This window comes from Rhipicephalus sanguineus, chromosome 2, assembly GCF_013339695.2.
Source record: "Rhipicephalus sanguineus isolate Rsan-2018 chromosome 2, BIME_Rsan_1.4, whole genome shotgun sequence".
NCBI lineage: Eukaryota > Metazoa > Arthropoda > Arachnida > Ixodida > Ixodidae > Rhipicephalus > Rhipicephalus sanguineus.
In genome coordinates, this window is record NC_051177.1 from 175,675,657 (window position 1) to 175,698,247 (window position 22,591).

General features: G+C 48.7%; 1 protein-coding gene across 5 annotated transcripts in view; it reads left to right on the forward strand.

The window, feature by feature from the left end:
- Positions 1-14,756, forward strand: part of LOC119383870 (uncharacterized) — a 164,592-nt gene extending 149,836 nt beyond the window's left edge. For 3 of the 5 annotated variants that reach the window (XM_049412694.1, XM_049412693.1, XM_037652142.2), the window contains exon 6: positions 14,567-14,756. In XM_049412694.1, coding sequence (XP_049268651.1) covers positions 14,567-14,626 — 60 coding nt within the window. In that variant the 3' untranslated portion in view covers positions 14,627-14,756. Of the gene's footprint in view, positions 1-232; positions 370-2,329; positions 2,410-4,769; positions 4,848-14,486 lie in introns of all 5 variants that reach the window. The other 2 variants (XM_037652141.2, XM_037652140.2) reach the window with 1 other exon arrangement.
- The last annotated feature ends 7,835 nt before the right edge of the window (positions 14,757-22,591 follow it).

The window sequence follows — 22,591 nt, forward strand, 5'->3', positions numbered from 1 at the left end:
AACAAAGGTTGGCCATGGATTAGGTGCCCCCAGCATACAAATCGAACCATTATGTTAAGTTGCGACAACACCTGATAAATCAAAATAACAAAATGTCACTTAGACGCGAAACCACAAGGAATTGTTTGGAAGACGTTGCACAAAAGCTGTCACCTGCAATCTCCCGTAAAGCCTGTGGCCTTAACGTAGTAGGTGATGAAGATGTGACGCTCACGCTTCTTCTTTCTCCTAGGCTTTGAACACTAATGAAACCATCTGGCTAAAGCAGCGGAGCTATAACAGAAGCACTTCGTGTGTAGGTGACAAAATGGTGTTCCTGAATCACACTGATTACCAGTTTACGCAGTCCTACTTGAATGGTACTCAATAGTAAGTACACTTTCCGCAGATCTAGTGTGAAGCCTTGGGGCTATTGTTCGTAAAGTTTTGGTTTTAGAATAGCAAGTTCAACAAAATAAAGTATAGTGCAAAGAAGTTCCCCTTAACATAGTTGTAAAGCTTCAGCATTCTATAGGTTAGTTTTAAAATGACAAGAATTTGTGGCCTTGTATTTACTCAATTGTTCGAGAGAAGTGATACAAGAACATTACTGCAACTGCCTTGTGCTAAAATAATAGATTCCTAGAAGTCGCAATGTGTGTGAGGATTCTCAACAGGAGAGCTAAATAATTTTAAACATTACTGCATCTTCATTATTGTAAATACTAGAGGCAGTGTTGCTCATCATATTATGGCAAACATTGACACGTTTAGCAAATAAAACGATCACGTTGGTAAATAGGCTATAGTATGGCCGGTTAGCCGAAAGAACATATATCAACTAGACTCAACAATTATAGCATTTAGAAATCACCGATGATTGCAATATTCCATAATAAGATAATCCGGCGCCTCTGTTTAGGTGTTGTCGATTTGCGACATATGACGCAAACAATTTGAAAGATATTGCATCTATGCGTCGACTTTTCGTGAAATTTCTTCTTTTTGAATTTTTTAAGCTTTTAGTAAATACAGAGGTACCACGTTTGCTGCCACCAATATTTTTGACTCCTATGCTTTTTACCAAATACGGTAAATCATCTTTATTCTTTCGTGCAATCACATTATGAAATCATTCGTCCATATCACTGAAATCTGAAGTTTCATTAATTTCAATCGGGAGTTCCGTAAAAGAACATTAAATTTTATATGCGAAGCATTTTTATTGAACCACAAGCACTTTGACTGTTGCTATCTATCTATCTATCTATCTATCTATCTATCTATCTATCTATCTATCTATCTATCTATCTATCTATCTATCTATCTATCTATCTATCTATCTATCGGGCCGCCTACGTTTGGGCGCATTCGTGGTCGCCTCCATAGCTTAGTATATACCAAAATTTACATACGAGGAGAAGCGTGTGTGGCGAACACCATTAACAGGTCATGACATGGATAAACGACCTGTGTGCCACGTACGTCAAGAAACCCTTTCCACCAGTCACATGTGGTACATGCCCCCATAACACGGCCACTGGTATCATGGTGTGTGCCAAAGGTGACTTACAGTCTATCAAACCAGGAATAGCAAGAATAGACTGAACATGTTACCGCGATATCCTTAAGGAGCTCGTGTTGCAGAAAATCCGGTGATGGCGTCGACGGCATTGTCGATGAGCCAAAAATCCCGATGGAAGCAATGTATAAATATCAAGGCTCGAGCCGGAATCAAACACAGGCATTCTGCATGGAAGTCACGTGTTCTAACACGCCAGTGCATCATATTTCCGTTCATCAGTGCAACATATTTCTGTTACGGAAATACTTCATGAAAGTTTTGGTGGACCCCGGCATAAAACACTGTCGTGTTAATAAAGTGGACGAAAAATCGCCCTTTTCGGCAATGGAATCCGAACCCACAACCTTTGAGTTACGCGTCCGATGCTCGGATGTGCTCTCAGCACTCAAGGTGTAATTCTGTGTTATGTCACACCGCTATTCGAAGGGGTCCGTGATGAGTTACAAAACACACGTTCTAATTTTATTATTTTGTGATAACTTGATCGCTGTGGAGAGACTGTAGTGTCTGAGCATCTCGACCACTTCACTTCTCTGCATTCTGAATCAAAAAAAGTGATAGCCTCCCAAAACAAGAAAACATGCAAATAAATCACACAACATTCTACAATTTTGTTACTTGTACTATCACTGCTACTACTGCGAACACAACTGCTTTACTACTACTATTACTAACGCCGCGGCTGCTATACCACTGTATGGATGCTTCAATTTATCGCAATTCTTGCTGTTCATGTGTGACCTTTCTTTTTCGCTGTCGTTTCAGTCAAAACCAGACCCTCTTTGCGAAATTGCATAATGCAACAGGGGGCGGGAATCCTTACATGACCGTCAGCAAACAACAAGGTGAAAAATATCAGTCGCTTCATTAGCTCACATTCCTTCGCGCATGCACTTCGCGTATGCATCCTTTTCTTTCTGTCTTGGTGTAGCGCGACGAAGCACGATGAAGAAAACAGAGACGATGAAGACGAGCGCCTACTGCCAAATGAGAGTTTATTGCTTCCTAGAAGCATTTATGGGCAAAGCACGAAGAACGTCACACCTACGCGGAACACGCAGCACAGTCACAGCGAAAGCGGGAATAGCGGCCTTTCTAGATCCCGTTGTAAACTTTCTTGGGGCAACTAATACAAGTACAGATTCAGCGTATCCACTACGCCATAAATCATAATTTTTGTGAAGTAGAGAAGCACCCACTATACCATTATTCGTCATTCTGCGGAAAAGCGAGGTGCCCGCTACACATCTGTAAGGCATTGTGTGCACTTTGATGATGCTGTGGCTCATGATGATGAAGAATTATGGCTGAGCCCCTGGTAATAGATTGGAAGCATTTTGTTGATGCTGTGGTTGATGGCGATGCAGAATTATGGCTAAGTCATTTGTAATAGTTTGGAAGCTTTAAACCGCACAGTCCTTAAGCAACTGGCTTTGTATGATGCCTGGTTGTTAATTTGCAGCTAAAGCTGTAAAATAACAAACAACAGTGCCATACTTGTCGCCACCGCCTGTGTCCATAACCGCTATCGCGAGAAATAAAAAGAAATGAAATAAGAAACAAATATCATGGATCGAGTAGGATTTGAACCCGAGCCCTGTGCGTGGCAGTCGAGTATTCAACCACAGAGCTACGCTGGTGCTTAAACCTTCTTTGCAAAAAGACACTATACAGGCGTCATGCCAGGCAAGTAATTACGTTAACCTATGTAGTATAGTTTGGCAGAAGAGTAAAATAACAGACTGTTTTCACACAATGCTAATTGCGCAACGAGTGTGTAGTGTGGTTAAGAGCTTCCCAGGCACTACAAAGCGCTCAGCCGTAATCATACAAGCGTGTTCAAATGAAAAGGTACGAAACGATACTGTGGGTATAAATGAAGACTTCGTTCCATGTATACACTATGTGCTTGATCACAAGATGCCATTGATGAACGAGCCGAGGGATTCCTTGTTCCCAGAATTCCTGTGACCGTGACGAGACCCAGTCCTCCACAGCGTCCTTGAGTCCGTCGTTCGAGTTGCAGCGCTTCCATTTCAGGTGATTTTTTTCTCACGGGATCAAACTCATGGAAATCGAAGGCGATGAATGGTGGCCTGTTTAACGCATTCCGCTCTCAGAAATTGGATAACGCCCCGCTACTCCTGAATCGTCGAATTTTTGTAATGTGAACGCCAACCGACCCTCACACGCACTGCCGCGTCAATTGAACGGATCTCTTTATAAGAGCCTCTGCCATCTTCCTTTCATTTGAACACCCCTTGTACATCGTCATCAGCCACATGCAGCATCACCAAAGTGCACACAATGCCTTATAGAAGTGTAGTGGGTACCTCGCTTATCCCCATAAAGACGAATAATGGCATAGTGGGTACTTCCCACTTCACAAAAATTATGATTTATGGCGTATTGGGTAGATTGCCAGTGTACTTGTATTAGTTGCCCCAAGCGTGTTTACAACGGGCTCTAGAAAGGCCGCTCTTCCCGCTTTCGCTGTGACTGTGCTGCGTGTTCCGCGCAGGCCTGGCGTTTTTGCTCTTCTGTCATGCTACATTACATATGTTAACGCGATTCCTTGCCCGACATGACGCCTGTATTGGGCCTTTTTGCAAAGTAGTTGCAAGCACTGGCGTGGCTCTGTGGTAGAATGCTGGCTGCTATGCAGAGGACCCGGGTTCAAATCCTATCTGATCCCATATGATATTTTCTCATTTTACGCGATAGCGGTTACGGACACCGGCGGCGGCGGATACTATATACGGCACTAAAAACGGCTGTTGTGATCTTATGAGAGCTTTTGCTGTAAAATAGAATTGATGCCTCTTCTACCCCCTGAAAAGGCGGCCTGAGCGCGTGCTCAAATTTTGGGGCGTTCGAATGTTTCGAATAGTAAAAGTGCACTTAGAATCTAATCGAGCATGTAAAGTTTCGTATATTCGCGCACATCCCTACAAAAAATGTTTTGCATTGTCCCTGTGACAATTTGTAATAATAATTTGTGGATTTTTCCACCCCAAAACCATGTTATGATATGAAGTACGCCGCAGTGGGGGACTCCGTGTTAATTTAGACCGCAGATGAGGGAGCTGCGGCATCGACACGTCGCCGATGGAGGCCTAGACAATAAATCTATTAAATTAATGCGGTAAAAATCTCTCCAACCTCCCCCTAAATGACGCATATGGTGCAACGTATTCGTTTGCAGGAGGATATGGGATCAACTACACGCTAGATTATTGGAATGACACGGAGAAGTGCGGAGTTCTTACAATGAAGCCGGGAGGTGAGTGCCTCGACCAGCAGAAACGTCTGAATTTCCTTTGTATGAACTTCCAAGTTCTTAACACCCGGTTGCACTTTGTTGGCATGCGTCACAGGATGGACATCGATGTCTAGCCGATAACCAAGTTTTGCATGGAATGACTGTATCACAGCCTCCTGTAAATGTGCCTTCAAAGCAGTAAAGCTACAGTCATTTTTAATCATTTATTTTCATCGGTGCAACTCTTTCTAAACCTACAGAAGAACAAGCTACACTGCGAATCTAGCACCTAAGACGCATGAATCAAAATTTATGACAAATATAAAACGATAAACGTAATTGTCAAACCGCGTACGTGTTTTTTTTTTTTTCGGTGAAGAAAACGATTGGTCTTACGAATTATTTCGTTAGCTTTACTCTGTGATGATATTTGGCTAAGTTTCTATATATTCATCATACAGATACTAAGCTGGGTTCACACGAGTGGGTCACTTGTGAATTCAGATAGCAGATCAGCGTGACATCGACATCGGCACGTCATCAGTCTCTTTGTGTGTACAGCGATAGGCGGACTAACAGTCCTCGCACGCGCACTAAGTCAGCAAACAGTCTCGTTGCGCTAAAGCAGCGTTAAGGCAAAACCCCATATACGCGAAAATGCACGCGACAGCGACGAGCGACACGACGTAGATGGTCTTCGCGCAACCGGTTGCTTGGATGGGCAAACCCCATTCACACGACGGCTTCGGCGAGCGATCTCCACTGTTGCTGGCATGAGGGCCTTTACTCGTGCCAAAAGTGGCCCGTTGTCAACGGTATGCAATGTAAAATACGATGTTTTGTTGCTTAATTGTACATAAAATGTTTATCATTGTCTTGCAGCATTTTTGTCGACCCATCACTGCTGCTACGTGCCGCCAAGCCGCGTCACAGACGGCGCGGGACTTGCAGTTGCCGTCCATGAGGTCCCGTAAGGCACGTTCGCGTTCAACAACGTCAACGTTACGCTCGTCGCGGTTTGCCATGTTGATGAACGTTGTTGATGCGCGTCGATAAGAAAGTGGCGGCAATCAGCAGTACGGCACTGATGCTTCTTCCGGTGTTTTGCTATTGGCTGCTTGAGCACAGCACTTCCGGGCGACGAGCGACGGATTCCAAATCTGAAAAACCGAGCGATCGCGCGAAATCGACCACGCGACACGTCGCGCGAACGGCTCGTTTCGTCGCTCATAACATCGCTCGTCGCTGTCGCGTGCATTTTCGCGCATATGGGGATCGACCTTTAAGCGTAACTTCTGGTAAATACCTTGGATACTACCTTCTCGTGCTTCTCATAAAAAAAAACTTTGCTAGAGTCGGTGATACGCGTATATTTCTATATGATATAACAATACCGGATAATTACTCACATGAACAATTACCACGAGAATTTTTCGCAACCTTACGGCATAAGAGAACATCTGTTTCTGCATTCATTCGAGAGAGGTGAGAAAGTTGAGGAAGGTGTCTTGTTCTCGGCTATGCTAAACGGTGTAGAGAGGAATAGGAGATTTCAAAGTATTCGGGTACAACTTGTGGTAATAAAGAGTGTGTTTCATTTTCGATTCATGGAAGCATATTGCCGCAAGTCTTATATTTCATGAGTTGAAGCTTCACCCACAAAGACTGTGGGCAACGCGCTGCGGAGGCCTCGCCGTGATGTGTAGGAAGCTTCGTGATTGGTTTGGAACAATCCGTTAAGATTGCGCGCCGCACGAGAATGTTCCAGCTTTGTCGAGAGATAACGCCGCCAACAGCGATATCGCTGGAAAGTTCGATAGCACCTGTATAAAAGCCGACGCACTTCGCCGCTTGTCAGTTGATCGACGGACGACACCCTGTTCGCCGCTATCATTGTACAGCGTGTATTGCTGTAGTTCTAGTTCTCATTTTCCCGGCCACAAGTTCGGCCAAATAAACAGTTTCATTCTGCAAACGCCGACTGCTTTCTTCGTCGACGTCACGACCACGTGACATCTGGTGGAGGTGCTGCTCGTTCATGTTCCGGACGCCCCCGACAAGCCTTGAACCCAGCCCACGTCGCGAAGAAGACACCGACACCATCAGCGGCAGTCGAGCCAGCCGCAGACTGCACGGACTACCCCCACAATACGGACCCCTACCGGACAAGACCAGGATCACAACGAAGAAGACAACAGCCACAATGACAACCGCTGTGGCGCCTACAACGGTCGTCATGCATCAACCGAGGGAGCCGCCGACATTCCGCGGATCACCATGCGAGGATCCAGAAAGCTGGCTGGAGGCATACGACCGAGTCTCCACGTTCAACAACTGGGACTGCGACGAGAAGCTACGCCATGTCTACTTCGCCCTTCAAGATGGCGCAAGGACCTGGTTCGAGAATCGAGAGTCCACGCTAACATCATGGGACCTCTTCCGCACCGAATTTCTCAACACCTTCACGAGCGTCATCCGGAAAGAAAGGGCTGAAACCCTTCTCGAGACCCGTGTACAGCTCCCCAATGAAAACGTCGGACTGTACACCGAAGAAATGACTCGACTATTCTGCCATGCCGATCCAGCCATGTCCGAAGAAACGAAAGTTCGCTTCCTGATGCGGGGAGTGAAGGAAGAACTCTTCGCCGGACTTGTGCGCAACCCGCCGAAGACGGTCTCGGAATTCCTTTCAGAGGCCACCACAATCGAAAAGGCACTAGAAATCCGCACTAGGCAGTACAACCGCCGCATTCCTACGACGACCTACGGGGAGGTTCAGGCGCTGCAGTCTGATGACCTGCGTGACACCATCAGAGCGATTGTGCGGGAAGAGCTGCGCAAACTGTTACCTTCGCCGCATGATCAAGTGCATTCAATCGCCGACGTTGTCCGCGAGGAAGTCCGGCAATCGCTTGGAATTCCCGAAGCACCGCAGGCTCAGCCGGAAGCCATGAGCTATGCTGCTGCAGCCCGACGCAACGCCCCACCCCCTCGCCCTCGTCAAGACGCCGCGTCGCCGCAGCAGTTCCGCCGCCAGGCACCGCCGCCACCACCACCGACGCCATACCGCCCGCCGACAGGACAACGCTGCGCCCCCCGAAAGACCGACGTTTGGCGTGCCCCTGACAACCGACCACTCTGCTATCACTGCGGGGAAGCCGGCCACACATACTGCCGATGCCAGTATCGACAGATGGGGCTACGCGGATTCGCCGTTAACGCGCCGCGCCCGCAGCCAGGCGAACGGCCTCGCGACAGCGACGACTACCTCACCGGAACACAGTGGGAAGAACGACAAGCTTCCCGCTCGCCGTCGCCCGGCCGCTACATGTCACCGCACCGCCGGCAGTACACTGGCCCAAACCGGGGCCGGTCGCCTAGCCCGTATCCGGGAAACTAAGGGCAGCAACCGATGGAGGTGCGGTTGCTGTACGACGAAATGCCGAAGATCCTCCGCGGCCGCCGACGACGACAATGCGACGAGACCTTCAGAACACGACGCAAACCGGACGGAGCCCTCACGACGAAACTTCGCGGCCCGAAGAAAACCTGACGACGCAACGTAGAAACAGCGGGACAAATCGACGAAGCCGTGATCCGACGCCACGACCTAACCGCAACGCAAGACGACGAACTAGCGACCTCGATGTCCTTATCGACGGCCACAGCATCACAGCTCTCGTCGACACCGGAGCCGACTATTCCGTCGTCAGTGGGCCATTCGCCACCAAGCTGAAGAAAGTAAAGACCGCTTGGAGTGGACCCGAAATCCGGACAGCTGGAGGCCACCTGATAACACCGATTGGTGTCTGCACGGCGAGAGTCACCATCAATAACCACACTTATCCTGCGAGCTTTGTAATCCTACAAAACTGCTCCAGGGATGTGATACTCGGAATGGACTTCCTAAGTGACCACGGCGCCGTTATCGACCTGAGGTCTGAGTCGATAACACTAACCTCAGACAAAGCGCTCCCGCCCCACCCGACGCCAGGGAACCATGCACTGAATGTGATAGAAGAGCAGGTGACCGTTCCGCCGCGCTCCAGCGTCATTATTTCTGTCGGCACTGAAAAACCTGCAAACCTTGAAGGCGTAATCGATGGCGATCAGCAACTACTCCTGAATCGTCAAATTTGCGTCGCAATAGGTATCGCCGAGCTGCATGACGGTAAAGCAAAGGTACTGCTGACAAACTTCAGCCACGAATATAGGCACCTCAACATGGGTACGACGGTTGCCTACATCGACGAATGTGTAGCCGCCAGCGATGCTTTCGCCCTCTTCGATGCTGCCGAACCTGCTTCGACGAATAGAGGTCCCGAACCGGATTTTGACGTCAACCCGAGCCTTCCGAAGGTCAAGCAAGACCAGCTCAAAACCCTGCTCCTGCAATACAAGCACTGTTTCTCGTCGTCCTCGCGGGTCCGACAAACGCCCCTTCCTAAGCACCGCGTTATAACAGAAGAAAATTCTCGACCACTCCGACAGACCACCTACAGAGTTTCGACGCGAGAACGTGAGGCCATAAAGAAACAAGTCGACGAAATGCTACGCGACGATATCATCCAGCCTTCAAAGAGTCCGTGGGCGTCACCCGTGGTATTAGTGAAGAAGAAGGACGGGACACTGCGCTTCTGCGTTGATTATCGGCGCCTGAATAAAATCACGAAGAAGGACGTGTACCCCCTCCCACGGATAGACGACACCCTGGATCGACTTCACAACGCAACGTACTTTTCGTCGATGGACCTCAAGACCGGCTATTGGCAGGTCGAAGTAGGTGAAAGAGACCGAGAAAAGACCGCTTTTATAATACCCGACGGCCTCTTTGAGTTCAAGGTCATGCCTTTCGGTCTTTGCGCGGCACCTGCGACGTTCCAGCGCCTCATGGACACCGTACTGGCTGGATTGAAGTGGCAGACGTGCCTTGTGTATTTGGACGACGTCGTCGTGTTTTCCTCGACCTTCGACGAGCATCTCCGGCGGCTTGAGGCAGTACTTCAAGCAATCAAGACCTCTGGACTGACCCTGAAGCCAGAAAAGTGCCGATTCGCATACGACGAGCTCCTGTTTCTCGGTCATGTGATCAGCAAGTCTGGAGTGCGCCCAGACCCGCGGAAAACAGCGGCCATCGCCGACTTCGCGCCTCCCACCGACAAGAAGGCCGTGCGCCGATTTCTCGGCTTATGCGCCTATTACAGACGCTTCGTCAAAAACTTTTCACGCATCGCTGAACCACTCACGCTTCTCACGAAGGCTAACGTGGAATTCAGGTGGGAACCGGAGCAAGTGCAAGCATTTGAGGAACTTAAACGACGCCTGCAGACGCCACCCATACTTGCGCCTTTCGATGATTGCGCCGATACTGAAATACACACCGACGCAAGCAGCGTAGGACTCGGTGCCGTCCTTGTGCAAAAGACGGACGGGCTTGAAAGGGTTATCAGTTATGCTAGCCGGTCATTATCCAAGGCAGAAGCCAACTATTCCACAACAGAAAGGGAATGCCTCGCCATCATCTGGGCTACGCCAAAGTTTCGCCCCTACCTCTATGGCAGGCCCTTCAAAGTTGTCAGTGACCATCACGCCTTATGTTAGCTAGCTAACTTGAAGGACCCTTCAGGTCGTCTCGCACGATGGAGTCTGAGGCTTCAAGAATTCGACATTACCGTCGTGTACAAGTCCGGACGAAAACACTCTGACGCCGACTGCCTCTCTCGTGCCCCCGTCGACGCGCCGCCGCAAGACGACGACGATGACTGCTTCCTCGGAACTATAAGTGCCGACGACTTCGCCGAAAGGCAACGAGCCGACGCGGAACTGGGGGGCCTTATGGAGTACCTCCAGTGCAAGACCGCCGTTGTTCCGAAGGTATTCAAGCGAGGACTGTCGTCGTTTTTCTTACGGAACGGCGTTCTCCTAAAAAAGAACTTCTCGCCACTTCGAACGGACTATCTTCTTGCCGTGCCCTCATCATTGCGACCAGAAGTCCTCCAGGCCCTACACGACGACCCGACGGCTGGACACCTTGGTGTTTCCCGCACGCTCGCCAGAATACAGGAAAAGTACTACTGGCCACGCCTTGCTGCCGACGTCGCCCACTACGTCAAGACTTGCCGAGATTGCCAGCGACGGAAGACACCGCCGACTAGGCCAGCGGGACTTCTGCAGCCAATCGAACCACCTCGCCGGCCGTTCCAGCGAATCGGGATGGACCTACTGGGGCCGTTCCCGACGTCGACTTCCGGCAACAAGTGGATCGTCGTAGCAACTGACTACCTCACCCGCTACGCCGAGACAAAGGCATTGCCCAAAGGCAGTGCCGCCGAGGTAGCCAAGTTCTTCGTGGAGAACATCGTCTTGCGTCATGGCGCCCCAGAGGTCCTCATCACAGACAGAGGTACCGCCTTTACTGCGGACCTAACTCAGGCGATCTTAAAATACAGCGAGACGAGCCACCGCCGCACCACCGCCTACCACCCGCAGACCAATGGCCTCACCGAGCGTCTAAATAACACCATCGCCGACATGCTCGCCATGTACGTCGACGTTGAGCACAAGACGTGGGACGCCGTCCTTCCGTACGTGACCTTCGCTTACAACACGGCCGTCCAAGAAACGACGCAGATGACGCCGTACAAGTTGGTCTACGGAAGGAGCCCGGCGACGACGCTCGACGCCATGCTACCCAACGTCACCGACGAAGAAAATGTCGACGCCGCCGCTTACTTACAACGTGCCGAAGAAACTCGACAGCTGGCCCGCCTGCGCATCAAGACCCAGCAGCACACCGACAGCCGTCGCTACAATCTTCGACGACGCTTCGTCGAGTACCAGCCCGGCGACCGTGTCTGGGTCTGGACGCCAATACGACGACGCGGACTAAGCGAGAAGCTTCTTCGACGATACTTCGGACCGTACAGGGTACTTCGACGTCTCGGCGCACTCGACTACGAGGTTGTCCCCGACGGCATCACGAACTCTCAGAGGCGCCGAGCTCGACCCGAGGTCGTGCATGTGGTGCGCCTTAAACCGTACTATGCTCGTTAACGCACCTGAGGACTTTAATGTTTGTTTTCTTTATTAGTTTTCTTTAGTATTGCATGTATTCATGTTCTGTTTTTAAGCATCGGGACGATGCTTTTTCAGGAGGGGCATTGCCGCAAGTCTTATATTTCATGAGTTGAAGCTTCACCCACAAAGACTGTGGGCAACGCGCTGCGCAGGCCTCGCCCGTGATGTGTAGGAAGCTTCGTGATTGTTTTGGAACAATCCGCTAAGATTGCGCGCCGCACGAGAATGTTCCAGCTTTGTCGAGAGATAACGCCGCCAACAGCGATATCGCTGGAAAGTTCGATAGCACCTGTATAAAAGCCGACGCACTTCGCCGCTAGTCAGTTGATCGACGGACGACGCCCTGTTCGCCGCTATCATTGTACAGCGTGTATCGCTGTAGTTCTAGTTCTCATTTTCCCGGCCACAAGTTCGGCCAAATAAACAGTTTCATTCTGCAAACGCCGACTGCTTTCTTCGTGGACGTCACGACCACGTGACAATATGTTACAAGGCGTGTTCAAATGAAAAGGTACGAAACGACACTGTGGGTATAAATGAAGAATTTATTCAAGGTGTACATGTGTGCCTGATGACAACGATCCCATTGATGAACGAGCCAAGGGATTCCTTGTTCCCCATATTCCTGTGGCCGTGATTCCCACCGCTCCTTTTCCATTCCATAGAACTTGGCAGCATCCATAGAATCAAAACGTGCAGAGACCGAACTTCGAAACCTTGCGCTTAGCGACTGTTGTTACAAGGAGAAGCAGTCCGCGAGGTCAAACATGCCAGATTGTGCAACGCGAAAGTGAACAAATGTCACATAACATTGCTAAGAACGTTCGCTGGGCTAGTTCTCCAAGCAACGGCGGTACGCAAGGACCCACGTTAGCTAGGAATAGCAGTGAAAAAGAGAAGAGACTGCACCGAGTAGCTGTAAAGCGGGTTAAAAATAACGTTTAGACACCGCACTGTAAAGCTTTAGTGCGCAAAATTTTTTGGTAACTTCCCCAGCAAATTTGGTAGGAAAATCGTCTCTTAAACGCGGATGACGTGGCAACTTTCCGACAAGGATATATATATATATATATACGCCTCAGTAGAAAACAAATGAAGTTGAGATGGGCCAACTTGAATTTGGGAGTCAACCAAGCTTTGGGGTCGATATGGAAGTGGGCAACATATAGGCCAACTTGCAGGAGTAAAGCGTCATTAGCTGGCCAGCTTGCTCGGGCGAGCGTTTACAGTCAGTGAGCGCTTTCTGCTGCTCACCGGAAATCGCATCCCCACGCCCAAGCAGAAATCTCCCTCGCTGAAGTGCTGGCTGCACGCGCGTGTTGTAGCCGATGGCTGTTGACAACTTCTAAGTTTCACAATCTAAGCTTCACGCAGCTTCCTACTTTGAGGACACGTGTGAAGGCTGACACCGCGCTCCGTTGCGTACGTCATGCACTGCTCCAACGAGTACTGGCCTACCGTGTAAGACGCCTTCAAAAGCAGCGACTGCGTATTACAGTGCTTTCACGCCGGGAGCGGGAGAAACTCCCCATTGAATCAGAATTACAGCGCAGGCGGCATTCGGAAATTTCGTTTTCAGCGCGCGTCGGTTCCTCGCGAAGCAGACCACGTAGTTGCTCATCCTGCCTAGACGTGACGCCGACGGTGGCGCCAGCTTTTTCAGCCATGGGCTTCACGCCCAATACTGTATGTGATAATGCTGACGTCAAAAGCTATAACCATGACAGCAAAAGAAAAAGAATTGTCTAAGCTTGCACTAAGCGACGCAAGGCTTGGCACAGCTAAACTGAGCGATTCTGAAGACTAATCTGGTTGCTTCTAGGTCGTTGGTAGGCTTTAACTAGGAGATGCTAGGTTGTTTCTACGCTGACTCTCAGCGCAGAGAGGTTCGAGTTAAACCACAGATAGTCATGGACTCGACACGGTTGTCCAAACTCCAGAGACAGAAACTCGCGCTGAAAGCAAGCGTTCGCACCTCTCATAGACCTACGGCAGGTTCTCGTCGGCGTAGGCGTCCATCGCTTTGGGGTCTTCCCGCAGCCGCCGTTCCTTTTCCCGTTCCCTAGTTTTGGGCTAACTGTAGCCTTCTTCTTTTCTAGTGAACCAGTAGTGAGTAGTGAGATTTAACCAATTTCCATGGCACATACCCGTTTATGATGATGATACTTTCGTGATACGAGATACAAGGAACAAGTTGCTAAACAGCTTTTTACTGTTAAAAGTGCTCGCGTCATTCACTCACGATCTAAGGAAAAGGACGTAGAACAGACTGATTTATAGTCTAGTACTTAAATAACTATCATACGCACCTTACAATAAAGAGGCATGTGTGACATTTCTCGTCGCCTCCCGCAATCAAACAAACGAAAAAGAAAATTTGGGAGGAGGAGGGGGCTCCAATAAAGTTTTGTCCTTCTCCCCCTCCTCAATTCGCTCAGTTAATTTCGTGTATTTTACAATAGTGTACACCGCTGCCGCCAAAATGTAACGTAGAGCACGCACAGAACAACACTTCAACATTGTTAAAGGTGCGCCCGAGTTTCCGTCCTTGTGATCCAGATGCGTCTTATCTTTCGTTTCCAGGTCAGAAACAATGTGAAATGCACGTATGGAATTGCACGATTGGGCAATCATTGACGGGATGTGAAGCAGGCTACAACAACCTATGTAACGGAACGTCGTATCAAGTTTATTCAAGCAACTGCACAACTACAGATGCATAAAATTAATAAGATTTATTGCTTCATGCAGCAGTGTCGGTCATCGCTGCTCGAGATGTGATGTATTTCACGTGCACTGTGCAAATATTTTCCGTCGTACATCAACAATAAACGCAGTTTAGTGGTAGTGTCATGCAATCGCCTGTTGTGGTTGTTGTCCTTTGTGCATGGCTCATACCCAATGGAGGGGATTGGCCGTGTAGAGGGTGAATTTTGCTAATATTAGCTTAAGAGTGTCGTTCGTAGGAGCTATTATTAACTAATATAATGAATTGATGTTTCTATTATTGGTAATGAAATATTTAACACAGCTAGAATTTAAATAGATATTCTTTTAGACGATGTCGAATTAATTCCTCAATGGCGAAGAAAACATCCCTGTGGCTGTATCCCAGAGTGGTGGCCCCAAGAGAAAGTATAACCGGCTCTGATACTTCCAGGCCCAGCTTTCGAAGATATATATGGCTCTATGATTCTTTTCCTCAATGTCGTGAACCGGCGACAGGATAAAAAGAAATGACCGATTGTTTCCTCCTGATTGCAGAAGAGGCACAGTGGGGAAATCGCTAAACCTGCTCTATGCAAGTACAAATTGAGGGAGCTAACGCGGCAACGAAATTTCGCCACGACTAATTCCATTATTCTTGACGTGGATAAATTTCAGCGCCAGGAAAATGAGAGGTGCTTATACTCTGGAGAAGCAGCGAATGCTGATACTGATAAACTTTTTCTGTACGTTAGTGAGCGAAATCTCGCCATCGTGATGTAAGCTGTTAGCGGGAAAACACGAATAATCGGCGCCATAAGCGACGCCTTTGCTAAAGAATCAGCCATTTCATTTAACAACAAACCTTTGTGTTCTGGAACCCATATTAAATGAATATATTGAAGATGACCGGGAGCTAGTACCTTAAAGATCTTTAGTATGGGCGTTTCACCAGATGCGGGAAGAGAAGAGCATACAGATAAAGAGTCGGTTAGAATTGCAACTACTCTAACTGAAATACTTAACTTGCGTAAAGCTAATAATAATGCCTAAGATGACTCGAAGAGAAAGCCATCCTTTTCTTCTTCTTTTTCTTCTCGGTGGATGTGCTGATCCCCCCCTCCCCCGCCTCCGAAAGCTTTCTGAACCTGACGTGGTTTTACACTGCCTCTATGATCGAAGAAATTACAAGCTTTCTGAAGCTCACATGATTTTGCACAGCCTCCGTGTGCGGCCCGCCTTTGACAAAGCGACGATGACCTGCGATGACGCTATGATGTGCCATCATGTTGTAACGTCATAACGACCTCATAATGACGTCACAAATCTTCCCGCTCTCTGAAGTCATGATGACGTTACGTTACACTGAGATCCTGTGACTTGTGGTACGCTGACTGCGCGCACACCCACAGTCACTTGAATATCACGTGACTTTTGACCGACATTTATTAGTTGTTTTATAGAACGCAGCTTCTAGGCGCCCATTCCTGGGTTCAGCACCGTCGACGTCTGTGACGTAACCCATAGACATGAAAAAATAAAATCTGAAAAAAAAAACCAGGATTGCATCGGATTCGAACGCGCGCCCTGCGTGGCAGTCGAGTATCCTACCACAGAGCTACGCTGGTGCTCCAAGCTAAGTTTAAAATGACCCTATACAGGCGTCATGTCGAGCAACGAATCGCGTTAACCTATGTAATGTAGCGTGGCAGAATAGTAAAATGACAACCAGTCACCACGCAATGCTAATGGCGCAACGAGTGTGTGGCTCTAAGCTTCCCACCCACTACAAAGTGCTCAGCCATAATTCATCGTCATCAGCCACAGACAGCATGAACAAAGTGCACAGAATGCCTTACAGATGCGTAGTGGGTACCTTGCTTAGTGAAGCAGATGATGGGGAGAGGAGAGAGCATGAGCGCCAATCGCGCTTCTGCTCCCATCCAAAGAAGTCGTCAAGCGTCCCAGAGTTTCCAACCGCGTTTTTGCGACCGACGTCAAGTCGGAGGAGGCAAAACGGAAGTTAAGTCGGAGGCAGTACTTGCGTGTGCGCCCGCGTTCCTGCTCCCATCCAGCGACGTCTTCAAGCGCTCGATATTATTATAAATTAATCAAATAAATTTTCTTCGCGGTACTGGGGTGTGAACCCGAGTCCTTCCCGGTTCAAAAGCGGGTGCCTTGACCACGAGTCCACGTGTCCACGCTTGCCCAATATGAATTGAACTGAAGCACACGAATGTGTTCTACCAACGACGAAAAACACAATTAAGAAGGAGTACACTTGCTATGGGCGCTTCATTGGAAGATTTCGTGTCGGCTGACTAAAAGCAACCTGCTGGACAACGCGAAGGTCGACATCGGTAATTACACATTTGAGGAAAATTCCGACTACCAGGAATTTGAATTATCAACCCGCGTTTCCATGTTCGCCTTATTTTCCTTACATTGGGCCGTTCTAGAGGCTGACGAACGCTGGAAAGAACTTTAAAGACGCCATGTCGAATCTTCCCGAGGACCGCGTTATAGAGAGGCCACTACCTATAATAAAACTGAACGCTTGCGTTAGGAGGGAGGATTGAGCACTGCGAAAGAAAGAAGAAAGAAAGAAAGAAAGAAAGAAAGAAAGAAAGAAAGAAAGAAAGAAAGAAAGAAAGAAAGAGAGAAAGAAAGAAAGAGAGAAAGAAAGAAAGAGAGAAAGAAAGAAAGAGAGAAAGAAAGGAAGAGAGAGAGAAAGAAAGAAAGAAAAAGAAAGAAAGAAAGAAAGAAAGAAAGAAAAGAAAGAAAGAAAGAAAGAAAGAAAGAAAGAAAGAAAGAAAGAAAGAAAGAAAGAAAGAAAAAGAAAGAAAGAAAGAAAGAAAGAAAGAAAGAAAGAAAGAAAGAAAGAAAGAAAGAAAGAAAGAAAGAAAGAAAGAGAGAAAGAAGAAAGAAAGAAAGAAAGAAAGAAAGAAAGAAAGAAAGAAAGAAAGAAAGAAAGAGAAAAACTTTATTAGCAAGTGTGTTGGACCCCCCGGGTCCCTAAACCACTGCGCGGTCCTACGCCACGTCTAGACGGTTATGCCTCTCACCGCGATGACATCGGCAGCCCGAGTCACCGCAGCAAGTTGCAACGCCGGGTCCCCAGACGAGAGCAGGACCTTCCAGTCCTCCCTGCTGGAGATGGCAGGTTGTCCCTGCGGGGGAGGATCAGCAGGGCAGCCGAAAAGAATATGGGAAAGGGTGGCGTGATGTTCGCCACACAGGGAACATTCAGGGGAAGTGCCACAGTAGTGGGACAACAGTTGAGGGGAAGGAAGAGTGCGGGTCTGGAGACGTCTCCATAGGATTTGTTGGGAATGGGTAAGGGAGGGATTTGGGGGAGGGTATGTCCGACGGTTCAAACGGGGTATTTGCGTGAGCTCGGCAAAAGTGTGCGCCCGCTCCTTCGAGAAGCCCGAATCGAGGCTGTCCTGAGCCCGGCGTATTAATCCTCGGGCCAATTTTCCGGCAGCCTCGTTCCCGGGGTTTTCTGAATGAGCCGGCACCCACTGGAGTTCTACCATGCGTGGTAAATTTTGCGTGGGGTTGTTCAGCAACTGCCAGGCGGGCGGGTGTATCCTGCCCCTGGCGTAGTTGTACAGAGCAGTTTTTGAGTCAGTGAAGATGTGCTGTGCGTCTGATTGGGCAAGGGCTAGGGCGATGGCAGCCTCCTCTGCCTCCTCAGCTGTAGAGCCTGAAGGAAGGCGGTGAATCAGAGGATGAGGCAGAGTAGGGTTGTAGGCAACTGCTACAGCTTCTTGTGCTGTACAAGCAGCGTCTACCCAAATGGCATCCTGAGCTTGTCCATAGCTCTGGTGAAGGGCATTTGCGCGAGCTACGCGGCGAGCGATGTGATGCTGAGGATGCACATTGCGGGGTAGGGGTTTAGCTATTATAGAGGCATGTATGTGTCGAGGAATGGGTATAAAGGTTGGCTGATTAGCGGGTATGCTTATGCGAATGGAAGCGAGAATATGGCGGCCAGTGGCTCTCGGGGAAAGTCTTAAATACTGCGCCTGAAGATGTGCCTCAACTAGCTCAAAAAGGGTATTATGCATGCCCAGTTCAAGGAGTTTGGCTGTGCTTGTGCTGCGAGGAAGGTTCAGGGCTGCCTTAGTTGCGAGGCGGATCATGGCGTTCACGCGTTCAGTTTCTGTGCGGTTCAGCTTGAGATATGGGGTGGCGTATAAAATTTGGCTAAGCGTGAAAGCATGTACAACTTTCATGTTGTCCGCTTCGTCTAAACCCTTGTGCATGGAGGATACGGGGCGTAAAAGCTGCAACACTGATTGCGTGGAAGTCTTGAATGTTTTTAGGGTGTGGTCATTTCGTCCGGAATCCTGCAAGTAGAGGCCAAGGATGCGCAGTGTGGGGGTGAGGGGGATAGCGCTTCCTTCTAAAGTGATTTCAATGGGCGAGTTAGCGGCTGATTTTGGTCTCATGAGAAGGAGCGCGGATTTGGAGGGGGAGCATTCGAGCCCAATAGATGACGCGTGAGCTGAGATGGTGTCGGCGGCTAATTGAAGAGTTTCCTCTATTTCCCCGTCAGAGCCATGAGTAGTCCATGTGGTAATATCATCGGCGTACAGGGTATGCTTTAGGTGTGGGATGAGATCGAGTTTGTGGGCTAATGGGGATAAGAGCAATATTAAAGAGAAAGGGGGAGAGGACCGCGCCTTGAGGAGTTCCGACCTCGCCGAGCGTGTAAGGGGCCGTGCTCAGGTTATCAATGTGCAAGGAGGCAGTGCGCCCAGAGAGAAAGGCACGAACGTAGTTATAAGTTTCGGGGCCTACCTGCAGTGCCTGCAGTTGCCTTAAGATGGCATCGTGTCGAATTCTGTCAAATGCCTTAGTGAGGTCTACCGCCAGGATAGCTTTAGTGAGGTGAGGTATGGTATCGTCAAGCACGTCGTGCGTAATTTGGAGCAGGGCATCCTGCGCAGAAAGATGCGCACGAAATCTAATCATACTGTGGGGGAAAAGGTGATTGTCTTCCATGTACGTCGTCAGGCGAGCAAGAATTATGTGCTCGAAGACCTTGGCAAAGAAAGAAAGAAAGGCAGTAGGGACACGTCCACGCCAAGCTTCGCATGCCCCCATGTCCCCGACAGGGGAAGGTCTCCTGAAGTTTTGCCTGTTATTTATAGGTTATAGTCCAGGGGTCTCAAGCTTCCCTCAGCTAGCAGGTCACCCTCAAGAAATGTAGTATCCCGGTGGGCAGGGCTGGTGACGCAAGTTAAAGCGGAGAGGGGGGGCGCACTTAGAGCAAAATTTGAGCTAACATTGCCATTTAAAATAGGGCTTTTCCCATACCTGATATATGGGTCATTTCTGAAGGGTGTTTGACGCCAGGTTTCGAGAAACATATCGATATGGATCACCAGAATGACTCAATCGTGGACACCGATTCTGAAATACATATGCACCTTTTCTTGAACTGCTATGTTTTAACACACAGCGACCAGATGGCATGCATCAGGAAAAAACATGCTTGAGACCTGTCACGCCTGTGTGACTCATGAACAGAATTATTTTTAAAAATTCGGCAGATCCCATGCGTTGTGGGAATCGGTTTCATGCGAAGCAGTCAGCGAGTACTTCTATGCTGTATTTTATGGTTTTGAGCCAAGCGTTACGAGGTGGATCGACGTGTTTTTATAAGTGTAGTAGCTATGTGCACATCGTGGGCTTACCAGGCACGTCAACAATACTGGCGTTCAAAGGGTAACTTATGGTACCACGTAACGTCAGCCCTCATGTTAGAGTACATACGTCAGTATCATCGAAACTAAGTGCACTTCATCATGCAATCATGTGAATATTACACTTTTAACTTTCGTTAATGTATTCCACCGGTGTCGATCAATGCTTCAACATAGCTTGCTGAATCATAGGAATACAAATGTAATGCTTATTAGACTGCTATAAAAGTGGATCCAACACTGGAACCACAGACGTTATTCTAATGTGACGCCTGTATCGTAAGAGGACATATGTAGTGCTTATTGCTTTCCTGTAAAATTACATAGCCAGCACCACAAACACAACTGACGTTGCACCGACGTTATGCCTGCATAGGCTGTCTTACCAAACCAGTTTGTAGACCTGGCATGGCTCTGTGGTAGAATACCTGATTGCCACGCGGAATGCTTGGGTTCGATTCCTGTTGGGATCCTAATTTTATTTTTTGCACTTCGGGTCGACGCTGCCGATGTTGGTTTTTCTTAACGCTCTCTCACTTAAATTACCAATGTCTGTTTTCGCCGTTCCTGGGTAGATATAAACTATCACCTGTGGCGCATAACCGTACACCGCGGCCCATGGTAAACGGGTATGTGCCACACGTGTCTGGAGGAAAGGATTCGACGACGCACGCGCCAGCATGACTCTCAAGCGGCTTGCCGCAACTATCTTAAAGGGCGCATCAGCCAACCCGCCCTCAATATCCTCCTGAACGCTACAGACACTGGCGAGCATTCCAGTACACACACACCCCGGATTTGGCATCGGATCATATGGACCCCGGGTCACATGGGGCTGGAGGGAAACCAGGCAGCGGATAGGGTAGCTAGAGGGTATGCGAGCCGAGCACCTTTCAACTCCGCTTCTGAGGAGCCCGTTCCCGTCCCTTGCGACTACTCGGCCATCCTAAACCATTACAAAGGACTCAGACAAACTTACTCCCTACCACATCGAACATTAAATAAAGAAGAATCGGTCAGCTGGAGGCAAATTCAAACCGGCACGTTCCCAAATTTGCACACCCTCAGTAAAATGCATCCTACTGCATACTCTTCTTACTGCCCATGGTGCCCAGCAAAAGCTTCCCTGTACCACGTTACGTGGGCATGCCAGGCCATTACAGCCTTACCCCCGATACAAAATCCCACAGCGGAGCGATGGGAACAGCTGCTGGCCAGCGAGAACCTGGATGATCAGCTGAGTCTAATTGACCGGGCCCGTAGAGCAGCTGTTGCGAGCGGAGCCCTGGACTGAGGGCCCCCCCACCGCAAGTCAAGAACCTCCGCATATCCGGAGCTTCTCCGCAGAAATTCTGTCAATAAATGTTTTCACCACCACCACCACCAGCATTTTCACGTTATTCATGTCATGACCCGGCAGTCATATTCGTCAAATCCTCTTACCTTCCCGTGCCAATTTTCGTCTACGCCAAGTGAAGGAGGCGATCATGAGAACACGGTTAGATAGATAGATAGATAGATAGATAGATAGATAGATAGATAGATAGATAGATAGATAGATAGATAGATAGATAGATAGATAGATAGATAGATAGATAGATAGATAGATAGATAGATAGATAGATAGATAGATAGATAGATAGATAGATAGATAGATAGATAGATAGATAGATAGATAGATAGATAGATAGATAGATAGATAGATAGATAGATAGATAGATAGATAGATAGATACGCTCAAAGTGCCAAAGGATCGCTAAGAAAGATCGCTCGCATTTAATAAACAAAATTATGAGACAAGGACAATCATATGCGGGCGGGGCCGCTAGCGAAACGTGCGCGGGCAGCCTTCGGCCCGCGGGACGCGGGTTTAACCTCTGGCCTAAGATGACTGGAAGGCGAAAGACACCGCTTTCTTTTCAGTCAATGTGTATTTCCTCCCACGCGCCCCTCCGAAAACCTTCTGCACCTAACGCGGTTTGGCCCCGTCTGCAGGATCGGATTCATCGCAGGCTTTCGGTACCTCACATGGTTTCGCACTTCCTCCATGATTGGCCCACCATTTACAAATCGACGAGGTAACGTGATGAGGTCATCATGCGTCACCGCGTTATGTGTTTGACGCTCTGTGATGTCATTATGACGCCACATGTTGAGGTCGTCACGTGATGACGATTTTTGGCATCACTACAGCTGACGCCTACGCCGCATTACGCTGACGCCGAAGGTCAATTTTCGCGCTTGTTGAGACATCTAGGGCTTTCG